A 19,397-nucleotide genomic window follows, 5' to 3' on the forward strand; every position below is an offset into this window, starting at 1 on the left:
TCCTGCCACGTAATACGTCTGCTAAGACGATGTTATAAATCTTAAGAACAAATGAAGACGATAAAAATGCAAGTATATGACTAGTGGGAATCAATGTACAGGTAATTTAGAACCTTTTTCTTAGAAAGCATTTAGTTCTATTATTTTAATGCTAACAGAACCTAACCTAACTACGAGAGCATTTAGGTTTATTATTAGAAGAATGGTAAGGGACCTAATCTTAAAACATTTTTGTGTAATTAATCGCTAAAACTTCACAGTATGTGTTACGGACGTAATTGCATACATAGCATGATGAAATCACGATAAAAACAGTCTGCTACCACGCGCATATCTCTTTTGGGTTACAGCAGAAAAAGAACGTGGCAGCAGACACTACCTTTAATTTTGGCTAAATGCCTACGTTGTTAGGTTAGACAGTATGCTATGTATGCACAAGGTAGCAACACTGTTGTGCGACAAGAAGGGCCCGTGCTTTACTGTAGAAATCGAAACTTCTCAGTTCTTTGTTTCGTACCGTCCTGTAAGTTTGAGACTGGTGGAAGTATCTGAATACACAATGCGTGATTTTGATCATGACGTGATTTTTTTTTTCTCTTGCGATATGATTCATTAGTTTGTATAACTGAATGAAGCGCAGACGCTTACTTTTGGTAACACAATTTTGTACTTTGGATAGATAAATTGATCTGGAAAATCTATTATGACACAGCAGGTTGTTTTCTCCTATATAAAATGTTCAGGCAGCAGGAAATATTTCACCCTTATTTTTCCACGACGAAGATAGTAATTCTATAATATTTAGTTTCTTGAAATTTAGATGAATATGAATCCTAACCTACTTCAGCAGTGGCGGAAAAAGAGGGTTATTACCCCCTACTTTTGTCCCTGCAGTAGACGTGCGCGGGATCGCGAAAAGTCGGTACCGGGATCGGCAGGGGGGGGGGGGGGAATCCCGTCCCGATCCCGACTTTTCGGGGTCTTAAGCAGTAGGGAAATACAGAATGGTCATTTTAAAAAGTAGTCAATTCTCGACATTTTCTTCTGTAAATGTATGTCTGGAACGTATCGGAAATTGTTAGTTTTTGTACCAGAAGTGCAAAAACAAACACTTAAGATGAAAATTACGTGTAGAATTCGAGATTTTAAGAGCTTCGGTAAATTTCGAACATATCCCGTGCTTAAAAAATTTCCCGACTTTGTCGTGAAATTGAGAATTTTTCCCGTCTCGAATGTCGGGATTTAAAGAATTTCCCGTCCCGACCCAAAAAATTTTGTCCCGCACACCCCTTCCCTGAAGTATGGTAAGCATTATCTCCAAAGGGATAGTAGTACAGCAAAGAGAATTCCACGCCCGAAAATGAGGTATAGTGAGGTACACAGTGTTGCCAACCTCTTACTCGAAAAAATAACCAAGGTTTTTCTTTTTCGGTCTAACCTAACCTCAAACAAGGAGCTGGCAACCTTGCTTGAGGCTTTTCTCGCAGTGTTGCCAGCTGGGGCTCGGTGGGGCTCAGTGCCAACCTCTTACTCGAAAAGTTACCAAGGTTTTTATTTCTTGGGCTAATCTAACCTAACGCGAGGAGCTGGCAATCTTGCTTGAGGCTTTTCTCGCAGTGTTGCCAGCTGGGGCTCAGTGGGGCTCGCAGTGTTGCCAACCTCTTACTCGAAAAAATGACCAAGGTTTTTATCTTGGTCTAACCTAACCTCAAGCAAGGAGCTGGCAATACTGCTTGAGGCTTGTCTTGCAGTGTTGCCAATATTTTACTCGAAAAGTTACCAAGGTTTTTATTTTGGTCTAACCTAACCTAAGGCAAGGAGCTGGCAATCTTGCTTGAGGCTTGAGGCTTGCTTTAATTAATTGCATAAATCAAGGTTGCCAACCTACTGGTATTTCTACCATGGTTTTTTTACAAAAAAAAGAGAGAGGGGGAAGAGTTAAACAACCGACAATGCTGCCAACACCTACCTATAGTTTTTTCTTACTTGATAAGGGTTTAGCCAATTTATACACTGGCGTAACATACACACACTGTGCAATAGAGCCGGCAACAAATATATACTGCCGTAAAAGAGAGATGGCAACACAGTGCGTGTGTGCGTGTATAATATGTAGCATTATTAACTAGAGTGTGTTGGCAACCTACCTGCAATTAAAAAAAAACTAGAGACGTCAATGTTGCCGTAAGATAAAGAGGGAGACTAAGCTGGCAACAGTGGTGAGCGAATATGCCTTATTTCCAAGTTCTGGGCGTCAATGTATATCGGGATTTTTGTAAAAATCTTATCGCGGGAACGATGTGCTGCACATGCATATGCGCGCACCTGTATTGTGACGCAAACAAACAAATAAATAATTGTTGTTTTTTAGGATTCCTGGCCCCTAACCCCGCCAGGGTGCGTGGTGCCCAACCCAAAAAGGTTCTAACGGCTGCGACTCTAGATAGTCGCACCTCTGTAGGGTTTCACGTGTTTTTTTTTTTCCCCCCAAACTTCCATGAAACCCTACAGAGGACCTCCGTAATGCATGCAACGTGTACTAACGACTCTAGTGTTATTTTGATGTTGTAATATTTTTGGATATAGAGTTTTATTGTGAGATATAGATAAAAATAATTATGTTTATTATAATATTTTTTTGATGAAGATGGATAATGTATGTGTGTGTGTTACAAATAAAGTTGCATGCTTTTTTTCTAGTGTGTGTGTATGTGTTTTTGATGTTTCGACAGCATCTGAAACGATAAAAAAAGAATTTTATTGTTAATTTTCTCGTGTAAAAAAAAAACAACAACAAATTTTTTTTGTGCAAATTTTCTGATTGTCTCTCGTGCTATAGTGCAAAAAAGATATTGTAACTGATAACTAATGAAATAGACATTTGTAACTGATCTGAACTAGTGAAATTTTCGTATTGTGCCATTGAAACTGATTGTGCTAGTACAAAAATTTCTTATTGTGCAAGAAAAAAATGTAAAAAACTTGTTAAAACTGCTCTGTGACCCTCTCGTTCTTCACGTCGTGGACGAAGGACTTCTCTGCAATCAGGATAACGCTGCATACGGTGTCCTCGGGCAGCGCGTCGTGGAACTCGCAGACGACCTTGATGTTGGTTCGATCGTTGACCACCACCTGCTTCCTCTTCGTGGTATTGATGACGAACATGGGTCTGCGGGTTTTGAATTCGCTGGGCGTGTAGTACATGTCCATGCTTCCCTCGGTCACGCGTTTGAAAGAGGTGTAAGCTTCGTAAAGTTTGAGGTAATCGTCTTTGGTCATGTCGAGGTTGTAATTCTCGCGCGGGAACACTTCGTTTCTGCCATTCTTCAGATAAACATTCTTGATCTTGCAGTCGTCGAACATGCTGGAATTTTTTTCCTGGTTGTTATCGCGCCCGGTCTGAAAGAGCACGACGACGAAATCTGGCATGTCGAACTGTATGTTGTTGAACTGCGTCGTCACGTCGAATTCCATGTGACTTCCCGACGCCATCTTCTGCACGCACTGGTAACCGTGAAAGTGAATCGGTACCTGCGGACTCTTCAAGATCTCCGCTTTGTACTTGAGGGCGTAGTTTGTTTCGTATTCTACGATCGGCATTCTCAATTCCATGCTCCGGATGACGCACTTGGCCGCTTCAGGTAATGTGTTGGCTATCGGCGTGCCGTCGGCGTTCAAGTTGGTGTATCGCATCAGTGCGTCGTTGTCGTTGGCCGCTCTTCGAAACGTGACGCGCAATCCTCCCTTCCACATGATCTCCTTGTAGTCCGAGAAGAATCCCGGCAGCAGACGCATGGGAAAAAGCACCGTGTGACTTTTAGTCGATATTTTGGTCCCCGCTTCGAATCCTCCCGCCTGGTAGTATGCTGCGTCTGTTTTGGATAATTTCAATGTTCCCACTGCCGTCGACGTGATGCCTGGATAATCTATTCTGTCTATGACGGTGTTGTGTTTCCTCACCTCCACCTGCGAGAACAGGTGAGGCACGAAGTTGTCCACGAGTATCAAATTTGCATTGGGCGGAAACGCATCTCCGTTTTCCTTCTTCACCACGTCGAATTGAAGGTAGAGGTCCGCTCTGTGAGGATGAACGAACCCATCGCCTACGTCCACGTCGTATTCGATCTCCCTGTTTGCTTCGTTGAGATTGGCGAACGTGCGACGGTTGGGAGGGAAAGATTGCAATTCGTAACTTTCGATTTGCTCCATTTTCACTATGTGTGTTATTTATTATACGTTGATCTCCACGATGGCCGTCGTAGTGGCACCTGCGAAATCCACCACGTCTCCTTTCTCGTTTGTCACCACCAACTCTATGTCGTCTATGCGGTTGCGGCATACTGGAAAATAGATCGGCGAAGAGGGTGTGTAGATGATCGGTTCCATGAATTCGGAACTGGGTTTGAACGTAGCTATGATTCCTGTCTGCTTGTGACTTCCCAGCAGCTCCCCGTCCGAGGATTTCGTGATCATGCCTTTCGCCACGTTGCAGTGAACGTTCAGAGTTTCGATGGCTAGAAATTTAGGAATATTGACTGCCGTGTGCTTGATGCCAGCTTCGAGTTTGGTGTTGTTCTCGAAACCTAGAAGTTCTCCTATGGTGCCCAGGTCCACGGTCTCCGTTGCCGATACGATTTCCACTCTGTGCGTGACCGAATTTTGAGAAAGGTACGTGCCTTTGGGTAACTGAGCTTGCAAAGTGGAAAGATTGTATTGACCTGGCGTGACGACAATGTGTTTGCTTCCGACGCTAATTTTGTTGTTGTGCTGCGTGACGTTAGGTATGAGGTACATGCTGTAGAATGCACGCAGAGCCACGGATTTAGGATAGACGATGTCGTCGTGCAGCGTGAGTTTCAAGATTGAAGATTCGCTCGTGAGATGGAACACGCCCATCGTATTTAAGATTCCACAATGCTTTCTGAAAATGTTCCACCGACGGGTTATTTATTTTAGACATGTATGCGAGAACAGAAAGGCATAGGTGGCCGCAGTTAACATCGGTGAAACCCTGGATGCGTTTGTCATTGTAGTAGAGGTTGGCAACACTGAGATACTTCACCAACCTGGCAGGTGGTGTGCCACCGAACGAATCGAAAACAAATGCATTGTTATCGTCAATTTTGAGGTAGCATATCCAATGTGTACCAGGATTTTTGTAACTGTCCAGGTTGACCACGCCATACTCCTTTTTCTTCACAGCAGAGGGTAGAGAATCGGACATGAAAACACCCCTGAAGTTTTTTATTCCCAACAGTTCGATCAGAGATTCAATATCGAAGTTGGACAGGGCTTCTTCTTTTTTATATATTTCTTCAAAGCATCGAGGTTGCTTTTTTGTTTTTTGGTTATACCTTTCCCCTTCTTCTCCATAGCCAGGTTGTGACGTTTCTGTTCTTCCAACTCGGCTTTGTTCTTCTTCGAGTCGATGACGGTTTTCGCGATGGCGGCACTTCCGCCGGCCAAACTTCCAACAGCCCCCAATGCTGCCAGGATGGCTGGGATGCTGAATATGAAACCTCCGATTTTTTGCTGTTTCCGCGAACGCTGCAAGCGTCTCAATTGAGGTGTGCTGAGAAGTAATTTCATTCCGTGTCCTTTCATCAAGCAAGAACGTTTCTTCTCGCGTTGTTTTTTGGTGAGTAAACCATCGAGGGTACCTAGATTTTTCAGATTGGAGTATGGTATCTGGTACACGACACCTTTGGGCTTCATGTTGATGCTCTATATGTTATCTTCACGGTATGTTATTTATATATATGTTTTGAGATTTTTTTTGTTTTGTGTAATTTTTTTCGGTATGTTATTTATATATAAATGTTCTGAGATTTTTTTGTTCCGTGTAATTTTTTTTTTCAAGGATATACTTCGCGCAGAGCTGTTACACAAATTCTATTACGTGCTTTGTTTTCTTACCAAGAAGTTCTTTTGTACCCTTGTACACGATTTGAGTTTTGTTCTCGATTAAAATAGCTAGCTTCTCGTCGGATAACATGTTAGCGTATCGATCTGGTAAAAATAGACTGTATTGTGCGTTGAGCAACAAACGCGCCTTGGGACCATACTGGGTAGAAACAATTGAACCGGAAGTTATCGTGTAAGGTTTGTCCACTTCTAATTCCTGAATTTTTACATACTCTACTGACAAATTTAGCATTTGTTTTAATGCTTGAAAGTCACTCATTTTTTCAGTCGTCATATTGAAGAGAAATTTTCAGTGTGTGTGTTATTTATATATCAAGTTTTCGACAGAGGAAAAAAGTTCGTGCTTCGGAAAACACGATGATGTGCGTGATAATATCTTCCGTCTCTTGTTTAGATCTACGCCAATCATCCGTGTATTGTCTTCTTCCCTGCCTCGCCTCGTGCAGTTCGTCCATCCTCTCGTTTAATTTTTCCCCTGCAGCCGAAAGAAGAGTGTCGAGATCACCGCACCTCATGCCACTGATCTCCCGAAGATAATCCTTAACAGCCATTTCACAAGGGATGCGAAATTCCGGCGTTGATCTCGCTATGATTAAAAGTTTATTAACATCTCCGTTTACTGCGTGTTTAAAAATTTTACACAACAGTTCGTGTGGCAAGACGGTTATACCAGACATGATGTGTTTTTTTTTTTTTTTTACTGTATGTTATTTATATACCCCACCCAAGTTTTTGTTTTGTGTTCATGGCGATGGTGGTGCCCAGTGCTGCAACTCTTTCTCCCAGCGAAGCGTCTCTGCTGACGAATCTTTCGAAAGCTGCGTGCTCTAACTTTCTGTCTGCTTCGTGACGTGCATCCAGTTCGGTGCGAGTGGTGTTGTAAGCGATGTCGTGATCTTTGCATGCGGCGTCCAACGGATTCACACCCCTGTCTCCTCTCTTCAATCTTTTCTCGAGTTTGGTACCTGGTCCGCAGTACTGGTAGCCGGGTAAATGCATCTCGAAAGGTAACTTGTTGATGATGTCGTTCACGAGTCCCTTTCCTTCGGCCATGTTCCAGAATCTCGGAGGCAGCGTGTTGATAATTTTAATGAGGTAACCTATGCCCTTGTCGTCGTTCACGATGAAGTTGGAAAGTTTTGTGCTGATCATGTCCACAATTCCTACCTTCTCGTTGTAGAAATTACGATTGCCTGCAGTCTCCTCTCCTGCAATAACCAACAACCTGTCTATGAGCTTGCGCACGTCGTCCACCCAAACGAATTCTTTGGGCAGGGTGTTGTAGAGTTTGACGCCGCTGCCTGTTTTCACCTGGTTCCATATCGGCTTGATGAGATTTCTGTACTTCTCGCCGCTGCTGGATTTGACCCTATTCTGCGAGGCGTCGTTGTTTTGGTATAAGGCATCCGTCATGATCAAAATTTCCTTGTAACTCTGGTAATCTTCGTCGGTGTAATCTTTCGGCTGCTTTTTGGCAACGAGTTCCCACAGTCCCACCGTACCCGGATACCTGTTCCAACTATCCTTCTCGCCTAAATTAACTTTAATGTCGTTGCCTTCGAAGGTAACTTTCGATTTTCCAATCTTCCAAACCACACCGCCGCCTTCGTTGCTCTCCATGCTCGGATACAATCCGAAAACTTCATCCTTGTCGAATTTCGCCGTGCTCAGGTAGTCTCGTGCCAAAGGTCCCAACTCGATCTTATCCAAAGACGACGACGTGCTACCTATGGCTCGACGTCGTGGCGGTACGTCTCTTAGTTCGAACGGCGTCGAAGGAATGCTCGAAATGGGCGTGGGTACGGTGTAATTTTTAGCTGCAAGTGGTACGAGTTCGTTGATCAAATTTTTATTTTGTTCCGTGACACCTTTAATTTCTTTACCTAGATCGCCGATGGCGTCGATCACAGGTTGATCTTGACGTTTCTTCTCTTCGTAGAATCCGCGATTCTCGGATTTCCAACCTTTGAAGCGTTTCGCGAGGTAATCGCGAAGCTTGAGATTTTCGTCTTCGATTTTTCGTTTCGTCATAGCGTTATTTATACTCATCGTTTCTCACAACGTTGCAACGTTTAGAAAGTCGTTGATTTTGTTTCTGTATTTTCCCTCGTTAGGTTTTCTCGTCATGTCGATCGTCGCGAATCCGAAATCGTCACTGTTCCAACAGTGGGAGCAGCAGCGTTCCGAAAATTGATTGTAGTTCATGTCTCCGCCTACGTAGTCATCGTACGCGTGCTTGAGGTTGGTGTGATCTTGACGAAACAAACATATGAAATTAGCGTTGTCGCGTACTAACTGTTTTGGAATTTTGGAAAACGTTTGAGCTAGGAAGAAGCAATCTATTCCTTTGTGACGACCTTGCGTGAAAAAATTGCGAATTTCATTTTGATTTTCCAGGATGACATCGTCGAACACAACGACTGAATTTTCACGACAATCGTGGAGTGGTTTTATTTCCGAAGAGAACGTTGCAATGTCCAGACCATCGTACAGTTTTATCAGTTGCTGGTATTTCGCTTGTTCGAGACTTTTCGAAAATACGTAGAGGTGCCTGTTCTTCCAATCTAACCAATTCGGTGCGAGGAGAAAATTGTCCACGAGCAGTGTTGTTTTCCCACACTCTGAAGGACCTACGATCAGACAGCGGATGCTGTCGGGAAGCAACTCACCGTTCTTTTTTTTCGTTTGACTTTCCGAATCCGGTAGACGCTTCACCACGTTCCACGTACTCACAAGATCACTTCGTTCGCGTCGATCCAACTTTTTTCCGGAAGTCCCAGCCATTTGACAAACAGTTTGTCGCCTTTCCTACGCAATACTTTCTCGATGAGGTACGTGTCGGGATGTTTTGTTTTAGAGAGTTCCTCTTCGTAAAATCTTCCTTTCAAAATCTCGCCTCTACTATCTTTTATTATATACGTGTGTCGGTTTCCGGGTAAAACTCGAACCACCGTAAAAAGTTCCGTGCTCCAATTTTTTGTGAATCCCTTCTCGAAGGTGCGTTTGAATTTGCTGATCCTCACCTGGTCTCCAATTTTGAATTTTGATTTTTTGGTAGTCGTGGGAGTGTACTTTGGACAGTAAACTGTAGAAATTAAACGCTGCTCGTCAGATTTCGTAACGTCAGCTGGCTTCATGCCTATCGTTCTGTGTACCGTATTATTATAGGTGTCGACGAGTTCCGGCAGTATGTCGACCCATTTGTAATTTCCTCGAAGCGTGAATCGTTTCCACATGTGTGTTTTCAAGGTTCGATTAAATCTTTCCACGATGCTGGCTTTGATGTGACTGAAGGTCGAATAATGTCGAATGTCATGTTTTTGAATAAACTTTTGGAATACGGCATTGTAAAATTCCTTCCCCCTGTCCGTTTGCAAAAACCGAGGCCGTCTGTCGCTCTCGCGAAAAATTGTCTTGAATGCTTCCGTGACGCATGTCCCCGTTTTGGCTTTCAAAGGTAGAGCCCATGCGAATTTCGAAAACGTGTCTATGACGGTGAGGAGGTACTTGTTGCCCTTGTTCAATTTATGCACATTTTTCAAATTGCCGCTACTCATCTCCACGAGGTCACTTTGCCAGAGGTCATCGATTCCCTTGGTTACCACCGCCAAACGTTCGTAGTTGCGACGTGCAGGTTTATGCAATTCTTCGACGATGGCTTGCCTAGACATTTTTAGAGATTACGTTTGAAGAGAAGCACCAGCGTGATGGGATTCAAAGAGGGTGGCACTTCGCTCGTGTTTTGAACGATCAGCTTATCGCCGGCACTCACGTCAAAAACGGTAAGATCTTCGTCTTCGTGTATTTCATATATGTTGCGCGTTTCGTTCCAACGTGCCAGAGGAATGTTTCCTGCTTTCTGGACACCACGATTCGATATCAAGGTCATGGTGGGAACGCTAGCTTTTCTGCCGTGAGACCAGTACGAAAATTCATTTATCTGAATCGTGCCATCGAGGAGAAACTTGTAGTACGGATGATAAGGATGTAACATGTACAGTTTGTTACCTTCGACGAACGTGGAGATTCTCTGTTGATTGGGTACGCTGTTGATTTCGATGGCTTGCAGAGAATGCAGTTTAGCGAATTTAGTATCGACGCTAACAAGGTTGCTGTGAAGCTGTCCCAGTGTATTTTGTACGGGCAACAAATGTTCGACGATGGTATCCGTTACTGTAGAAAATGACGGCTTGATTTTCACTTCCACGTTCAACTGCTTGAAGTTTTCGTTGAGTTCTTGTAATTTGGCACCGAAAGAGGCCAGCGTCGATTCCTGCGTGGATTCCAACACTCCAACTTGATCTCTGATGTTGACGACGATACTCTGAAGGTTCTCGACTTGATTCAATTTCGAACTTTTCTCGGTGAGATCGTTCACGATGCTTCGCATCTCGGTAAACTGCGTGTGAAGGTCGGCGACGCTCTGCGAAGTGGGCAGCGTCGACACCAGCGAAGCAAGTTCGTCTCGAATCTGTTCCACGTTCGCCGTTTCCGTTTCTAGTCGTTTCAGCATGCGTGATATGCTCCTTTTCAAAGCGTGTAATTCTTTTGAGGTGGGGAGATTGGCCACCCTACTCTCGAGATCGCTCAATGAACTTTTGATGTCGCTCGAATCGGATAGTGCCGTCACCGCCGTTTTCAATTTTTCCAAATCTTCGCTCGAAGGTACGCTCGTCCGTAACGATTCCAAGTCATTCTGTATGTTGTCCAGTACGTGATGAAAATGAGCAAGGTTTGATTCGACGTTCAAATTTTCTAAATATTCGATCTTCTGCTGAACCGTGCTCAACGTGTCTTGTATGCTCGTCAACGCGTTTGCTTCAGCGTGAATATTTTTAATTTCTTCGTTGATCAACTCCAGAGATGCCTGAAGCGTAGCGATGGTGGTTTGAATGTGTTCGAAATCTTGATAAGCCTCCAATTGAATTTTTATGTTCGCGACGCTTTTGCCGATGACTTGCAGTTCGTCTGACGATGGTAGGTTCGTCATGGTATCTTCCAAAGTCTGTAACTTGGATTTAATTTCTTCCAACGTGCTGGCGAATTCTTCTTGTAATTTGGAAACAACAACATGCAAGCGTTCTACATCAATATCCTTCACGACGGTTTGAAGTTCAGAGAAATTCTTTTCGATTGCCGAAGTTCGTTCTTCGATTTCGAGTTTCAATTTTTCCAAATCTTCATTTTTCGATTGAAATTGCTGCAATTTGGCCAAATCATTTTGAAGCTTATCCACGCTCAACTGTATATTTTGAACGTTGTCGTAAGAAGGTACGTCGACATAATTTTTTATGAGCGTTTTCAGTTCGGAATCGATTTTCAGAATGGGGTCGAGACATTGCGTTTGGAGCGTAGCGATCTCGGACTCTAAACTTTTGTTTAAGGTCTCCTGCAAAGCAATCAAATCGCTCCTCAACTTTTTAATTCGGACGTCCAACATGAGAATCTCTTCTGCGTGGTCTACACGCTTGGTGTTGCCGAAAATATCGTTAGGCATTTTGGTTAACGGTTATTTATAATAGGATAGACGATTCGTAATTCTACGAAGAGAGGAATAAGTTTGTCGTAATCTCCTAGGAGTTCCACGTATAAACAATCTCCTGCAGAAACATCGTACGTAATGTTAGAAAGCATCTTGTCGTGCTTGATTCGAAAAATGTTCTTGCCGGTAGATATTTTGATTTCGCCTACGTTTTCCGGATTCACGGTAATTTGAAGTTTTCCATCGATCGGAATTTTGTAAAAATGTAAATTGTTGTTAAAGACATAAAACATCTTGCCTACATCGTCATCCAATTTCGTCCAAATGCTATTAAGGTGAACAATCAGTAGACCGTTGAGTTTAGTTAACATGGAAGGTAGAAATTCATGATCTGTCGTCGCGCGGTGTACAGTCTCCATGTTGGTTTGTTTTCGGAAACCAAAGAGATTCATAGGTATGCTGGTTATTTAAAATACGGTCAAAGTTTTTTTTGTAATGACAGTCAGTGTTTTTTTTTGTAATAACTAACAAAATGATTTTTTTTGTTTTTTTTTGTTTTTGTTTTATGAATCTTCTGTTGAAGATGGGCATATGTTGCAGGTTTTGCTTTCTGCTAAGCGATAGTGCCCCCACGGCAGTGTGTGGATTCCACATTGGAGAACACACCTCTTGTCGTCGTTGGGATCCAGGGCAATCTTCCTCACTTTGTTGGTGGTCAACACATGGTCGACGCTCTGGATGCGCTGTTCTGCTCTTAGAACCGACGACCTGGTCTTGAGGCAATCCACGAAGTCCTCGAATGTGAGATGCTCCCGAACCACCTGTCTGCCGACACCCTTGGCCTTCTTGGTAACGCTACCCTCGGCTTTGATGGTATAGGCCTTGGCGCGAAGACCTGCAAACTCGAGAATCACATCTCCGTCCTTCTCATCTTTGAGTTTGCCAGGCACCTTCTTGTTGCGGGCCAGGATACCGCTCTGGTTCGGTTGGGGATAGCCTGACGTGTCAAAGAGGTTAACCAAAGATGGAACTGTGGCTATATCCCCGTATGCGTCGGCTGTGTGAACGTGGTACACCAAGCTGTCCGTGTCCGTGTAGAGAAGCGAGATGTTGTGGCCGTAGTGTGGACGTAATATGTCGTAGTATGTCTCGAACATGTGGAGCTTGCTCAGATCCAGAACCGTGGCTCCAACGTAGATGGGCTTGGTGAGTTTCACCACACCTTGCCTCATGTGAATCAGAGCCAGCTGCTCGTTATAGATTGTTCGAGACTTGAACAATGGACTCGCGACAAGCTGACGACATCGCTCTTTCCTCGTCACCAATTTTATGTCCACGCGATTCCGTACATTCTCCATGGTCTTGCCAAACACCGCATTATTCATGAGCTTGAAGAAATCCTTATCAAGCTCGGACGTGGCTGCGGTGCGGTGTTCAGTGTTAACTTCAATATATGGACGCAACCACGGAGAATGCTCGAACTTGAGGATACGGTGAACTGCGTGGACTGTGACCCCTTGCTGCATCAACCACCGGAGATTCTGGTAGTGAAGGACGTAATTCTTTTTGGGTTCGAAATCCATGACGAGCTTCTTCTGGTTGCAATCGGGTGGACACTTGAACTCGGGTGCAGGGGGAAGATCGCAGAACGAATCCTGCACGTTCTTGGAGAACTCAAGGTCCACCTCGGCGAAGAACCCATGTTCCGAATCGTCAAAACCTTCAACGTCGAAGTTGGAAGGATCAGCCCACTCGAACCCTCTAAAGGGGAGTGGCTGCATCATGGAGTGCCCGTACAAGTTATTCACATCCGTGTGCATGATGTAGCTCGACGGTTGGGTGGAGTCGTAGCTAGTAGCCATGTGATGGTTGTTGGCGTGCGCGTGCCGTTGCGACACCTGGACCATTCCACCCCGGATAGCGCGTTCCACAAACAGCACCATGTCCACGTCCAAAAGAAGCTCAAGCTTGATTTTCGTTACCAGAAACATGGCTGACCACGCCAGTCCGGGGAGACTATAGAAGTAGGCGGGATCCAGCTGGTAAATCTTCATTGCGGTTGCACGGAACGTCTGGAACACGTCGGCGAGGAGCGTCACATTAAGTTTGAGGTAGGCGTCGTGGTAGTCTCCGAGAGTTCGACAACCCAGCTCGCACCACATGGACTGGGCGTGGTGATATTCTTCGTCGGTGATGCCCGAGCCTCGTAGCTGACTGTAGAAGTTCGCCTGGGGAGGTAGCAACGTCTCCGCAAACTTGGTAGAGTCGGTGACGTATTCGTAGGGGTAGACCCCCTTACGCCTGAAGAGACCGACGTCCAAGTTCGGAAAATTTGCAGAGGTGATGAGTATTTGCTCGTCGCTAAGCTTCCCTGCGAGAGCATCGAGGCTTGCCGGGAGGAACCTCAGGGAGTCGAGGAAGCGAAGCTCGACGGTAGAGTCGGATGCTGGGATCGGCACTTGTTTGCTCACACTGATGTAACGCTCCTCGTTTTGTGCCAGGACATTGATTCTTGCGTTGTCGTACCCAAGATGCTTGATCAGGTGGTGGAAGTCGTATCCCGAGCCATTGTGAAAAAACACAGGGATAAAGTGCGGGTCCTGGGCCTTAAGGTTACATCTGTTGCACCAAGGACCAACGTACCTACCGTTAAAGTGATCGTGGTGATGGACTTTACGGTTGTTGGCGGTGTACTCCTCGACGCAGACAGGGCAAGCGATGGCCTCGTCATGTCTTCGTTGATCGTTGGGGGACAGTGGGAGCATAGGCTTGGGGGTCAACAGTACCCTCCTTATCTCGATGGCCTCGACAACCATCCTCTCGAGGAAGTGTTTGGCTGCGTCGGGACCACGGTACACGTAGGGCTCGGGGGCGATGTGTTGATCTCGTCGCACCACAACATATGCGAAACTGGATGCCTCGTGGAGTTGGTAAGGGGTGGTGGAAGAAACTTCAGGATCGGGATCGCAAGTGGACAGGGGTTTGAGGAAGGCCTCGAAATCCGCGATGATGATAGCGGGGTGCTCCACCATGGCACCGTGCATGTGGAAACGCTCCACGGTGCCAGGTTTGGGTAAGACTGCCACCCCCGGCTCGTTGGCATTGCAGTAGAGCTTGTGGTTAGCAAGCTTCTCGGCAGCGATGTTTTCTTCTTGTAAGCTCTGGTGTTTTTGTTGTTGGTTGTCAAAAGTGATCAGACACTTTCGACAAACTTCTATGCTACCATGATGCTTGCTTTTTTGACTCGACACAAGTCTAGAGAGGGAGCGAATAAGAGTGTAGTGGTGATGGGTCTCGTTCTTGATGAGTAGGAGATGGATTTCTCGAGCATCATTGTTGTCTATGTCGCTCACCCGGATGGGGTACACCACATTTTTGTCGGTGAGGCCATAAACGTTGATGGCCAACCGAGGGTTGTGTGTACGGGCCTCGAACTTGCGAATGTCCGAGACCTCCACCGGGTAGTCAATCCCAGCAATGGCATCTTCCAGCTCTGGCTCATAGGGTAGGTAGTGGTTAACTCGGTGTGGATGGTTTTTCCAGTGAACAGGGTGCAACGCCGCAAGCACACACCATACGAAGCACTTGTTATCTTTATTTTGGATGTTCAGGACGGCCGTCTTTGCCGCAATTGCTTTTGGTAAGCGGACGTAGCTGGAGGCGGAGAGAGGCACAAACTTGGAAAGTTTGACGCGCAGCTCGTGAGGCTCACCACACAGCGAACCCCCCGAGCCCTTAGCTTCATGTTCTTCTTGCTTTGCCAGCAGCTCCTCGACAAACTTGTTGTAGATGTCCTCGAGGTTGTCGACATCCGCCAAATGCAGCGTCTTCGCCTTGGTGTTGTGGCAGAAGCTGTAAATTTCATCAGACGGCTTCTTGTACCAGCAACAAAGCGATGCGTAGAATTTGGTAGAGTGCGTTGCAAGCGCATCGCCGAGAATGGAAATAATTTGGGCTTGCACGTTCTCCAAAAAGCTACGCACGTCGCATGAGTCCTCCGAAGTAAAAGGAAAGTCTTCTAACAAATGCTGGAAAGCAGACTGGTTCGCTTTCGCCACATGCTTGACACGTTTGGCGGGTGGTGCATTGATGGTGGCTGCTTCTGCCTCTCTCTTGGTGGAGGTCGAAGGCTGTGCCCCAGATGTATTTTTGCTTAGACAAGTAAGCTTATGTTTCTTGGCATACGCAATCGTAATATGTTTATTGCATCCGGAACACAGTTCAGTGGCAGCCAAATGCTTGTCTGGCACGCAGGTGCGACAATGTCTTGCAAAATTTTTGCTTAATATAGTTTTTTTGCACACAGGGCAACTTTTCATAGAGGGCATTTTTTCGGGGTATGTTTATTTATATATGGGAAGCGTTGTCTTCCTCAAATATGTGTTTTAATCAACTCTATAAAAAAATATAAAAAAATATATAAGAAAAATATGATTGTAGATGGAAAAAAACACAATAAATATTGTATGTATGTGTAATTTTATTTAGCTTACTTTCGCTAGACACGAATTTTCTTCAGATTTTATTGCCCACTAGTATATTTTTCTACCAATCTAGTAGAGGTGTGAAACTATGAAAATATACTTGTTTATATATATTTTTTTTGTTTTGGCTGATATAATAGCAAATATATATATAGTTATTTTGAAATTCTAAAACTTTCAGGTATACTTATTTTTATATGCAAACATACATCATAAAAAAATTACACAATCGTATTTTTTTCCATACACATATTTTTTATTTTCAGAAAACAAAATTATTTTCGATCTTTATTTTTTTAAAAAATTTATTTGTGTTTATAGTATTTGTCGGGCAATAGCAGATAGAGCAAGAATCGTTTTCCTACAACCCATAGTTTATAAATTACAAAACATCTTAGAAATTACATCTTGAAATTTTAATCCAAAATAACTCAAAAACAGCAGGCACTAGTCATCATCCCTCCATTAGGTTGTAGAGTACTTCTAATTTTGTATCGAATACTATTAAAATTTTCGAAATAGGGTAAAAACTAAGCCAGCAAATCAAGTTTCTCAAAAAATAAAAAAATTGTCTGTATTTCCGAAACTTGAGGGGGTGGAATTGATTTTATTTGCCAGTCGAATAGTTCTCGTCAAATCCTATCCAACAAACCTAAAATCATCATCCTAGCTCAATTAGGAGCCGAGAAAATCAATGTCTTGGAAAACATCTTAAGATTTTTGTCTTAAGAAAATTTTCTTGACAGACCGGAAGTAACATCTTGACAGACCGGAAGTCGACTTTCTTAAAGATTAAGATATTTGTCTTAAGACATTTTCCAAGACATTGATTTTCTCGGCTCCTATGGGGCCTAGAACCATGTAACTTTGGTCTATGCATATACCAGTACTTGTCCGACCCTGTGGCCGAGTGGTTAGGACATCGTGCTGCGATGCCAAGGGTCCCGGGTTCGAATCCCGTTTGGGTTTGGTTGTTTGTAAATATCCATTCATCAATTTCATCATTCACCCCCATCTTCGCAAATTAGCCAAGAGGCACAAAACGCAAAATAAAATAAACTAAATCAATCAATCAATCAATTAATATACCAGTATTTTTCCTACATGTTCACTCACCTTACAACCCACCCGATCAAAAAAAAATACTCCCTGCACGCATACACACATGTATAAATTTAAAATATAGGTTCGATATTGAAACAAAAATATTATTTTTTTTTCCTCTTCTCCTCTCTCTGGCCAAGATTGCAAATAATTGCAGAAATAATAATACCATGATATTTTTTTAGACTGTAAGTCTAAATAAATAAGATTCGAATAACTATGTACTTCTACTAGCCTTTGCGATGGCGCAGCGGTAGCATTATAATCAAAAAATCTCGGCTTCGATACCCGCACAAGTAGTTCTTGAAACTGTAGGTCCAGTCCCGATTAGCCTTACTGTGCATAAAATAGACTTAAAACATCAAATCAATCAGTACTTCCAACAGCCTCTGCGATAGCACTGCAATAGCCTTGTAATCTCGGCTTCGATACCCGCACAAGTAGTTCTTGAAACTGTAGGTCCAGTCCCGATTAGCCTTACTGTGCATAAAATAGATTTAAAAAACAACAAAATCCAATCCAGAGTATCAACAAATTCAAAAAATAGAGTTTCCCCTGTACACTTGTATAATTTTAAACTCAAAGTTCGATATCCTGCAGAGGTGGTTCGGATCTCGCTGTAGGCTCAGTTTCGATTAGCCTTACTATGCATAAAATAGACTTAAAACAACAAAATCCAATCGAGAGTATCAACAAATTCAAAAAAAATAAAATTTCCCCTGTACACTTGTATAATTGTAAACTCCAAGTTCGATACCCAGTGGAAGTGGTTCGGATCCCACTGTAGACCCAGTTTCGATTAGCCTTACTGCGTAAATTTTAGTTTTATAGCTAGTCAAGCAACTTGTGTGCGTATAACTTATGCTGATATGGTACTCACCTGACAGACCAAACTAATTCGGCTTCTATTACACTTGATATTTACACTTGGTATAGCGTACACTTTTATGCGACTACCCAGTAGCAATACTCGACTGCAACTGATGTGCGAAGAATAGCAAAAAAACTGGCCGCAACTGGGTGGAGTAGACCTTCCGTTGATATTGTGTTGGTTTCGCTGCTGGGCACGCCAGTGACGCAGAAAGCTCCAAAGGCAGCGATCCAAATCATGATGAGCGTGGGAACGTGAGGCGATAATATCTGATTGTCTCCGCCGCCATTATTCCCACCGAGGTCACCCGCACAAAAAAAACTGGCCGTAACTGGGTGGAGTAGACCTTCCGGTGGGGATAATGGCGAAGGAGATAATTAGATGCCGCCGCCTCACGTTCCCACGCTAACTCCTCTAGTTACTAGCAGTATTTTGCCAAATAACCAAAATATTACGACAACAATTAACCCACCCACTATTGCCGACACCACCACTACCATACAAAAAAAAACACGTGAAACCCTACAGAGGTGCGACTATCTAGAGTCGCAGCCGTTAGAACCTTTTTGGGTTGGGCACCACGCACCCTGGCGGGGTTAGGGGCCAGGAATCCTAAAAAACAACAATTATTTATTTGTTTGTTTGCGTCACAATACAGGTGCGCGCATATGCATGTGCAGCACATCGTTCCCGCGATAAGATTTTTACAAAAATCCCGATATACATTGACGCCCAGAACTTGGAAATAAGGCATATTCGCTCACCACTGTTGCCAGCTTAGTCTCCCTCTTTATCTTACGGCAACATTGACGTCTCTAGTTTTTTTTTAATTGCAGGTAGGTTGCCAACACACTCTAGTTAATAATGCTACATATTATACACGCACACACGCACTGTGTTGCCATCTCTCTTTTACGGCAGTATATATTTGTTGCCGGCTCTATTGCACAGTGTGTGTATGTTACGCCAGTGTATAAATTGGCTAAACCCTTATCAAGTAAGAAAAACTATAGGTAGGTGTTGGCAGCATTGTCGGTTGTTTAACTCTTCCCCCTCTCTCTTTTTTTTGTAAAAAAACCATGGTAGAAATACCAGTAGGTTGGCAACCTTGATTTATGCAATTAATTAAAGCAAGCCTCAAGCCTCAAGCAAGATTGCCAGCTCCTTGCCTTAGGTTAGGTTAGACCAAAATAAAAACCTTGGTAACTTTTCGAGTAAAATATTGGCAACACTGCAAGACAAGCCTCAAGCAGTATTGCCAGCTCCTTGCTTGAGGTTAGGTTAGACCAAGATAAAAACCTTGGTCATTTTTTCGAGTAAGAGGTTGGCAACACTGCGAGCCCCACTGAGCCCCAGCTGGCAACACTGCGAGAAAAGCCTCAAGCAAGATTGCCAGCTCCTCGCGTTAGGTTAGATTAGCCCAAGAAATAAAAACCTTGGTAACTTTTCGAGTAAGAGGTTGGCACTGAGCCCCACCGAGCCCCAGCTGGCAACACTGCGAGAAAAGCCTCAAGCAAGGTTGCCAGCTCCT

General features: G+C 43.9%; 1 protein-coding gene across 1 annotated transcript; it reads right to left on the bottom strand.

The window, feature by feature from the left end:
* Window positions 1–32: 32 nt before the first annotated feature.
* On the bottom strand, window positions 33–17,964 carry LOC146002753 (uncharacterized). Its single transcript, XM_083140688.1, has 3 exons — window positions 17,876–17,964; window positions 13,425–15,802; window positions 33–40 (listed from the first exon to the last, which is right to left on the bottom strand). The coding sequence occupies exons 2-3, from the start codon at window positions 15,733–15,735 to the stop codon at window positions 33–35; spliced, it is 2,319 nt and encodes a 772-aa protein (XP_082996814.1). The 5' UTR covers window positions 15,736–15,802; window positions 17,876–17,964.
* Between the last annotated feature and the right edge of the window lie 1,433 nt (window positions 17,965–19,397).

Source organism: Lepisma saccharinum, chromosome 19, assembly GCF_977018435.1.
Source record: "Lepisma saccharinum chromosome 19, izLepSacc3.1, whole genome shotgun sequence".
NCBI classification, from domain to species: Eukaryota; Metazoa; Arthropoda; class Insecta; order Zygentoma; family Lepismatidae; genus Lepisma; species Lepisma saccharinum.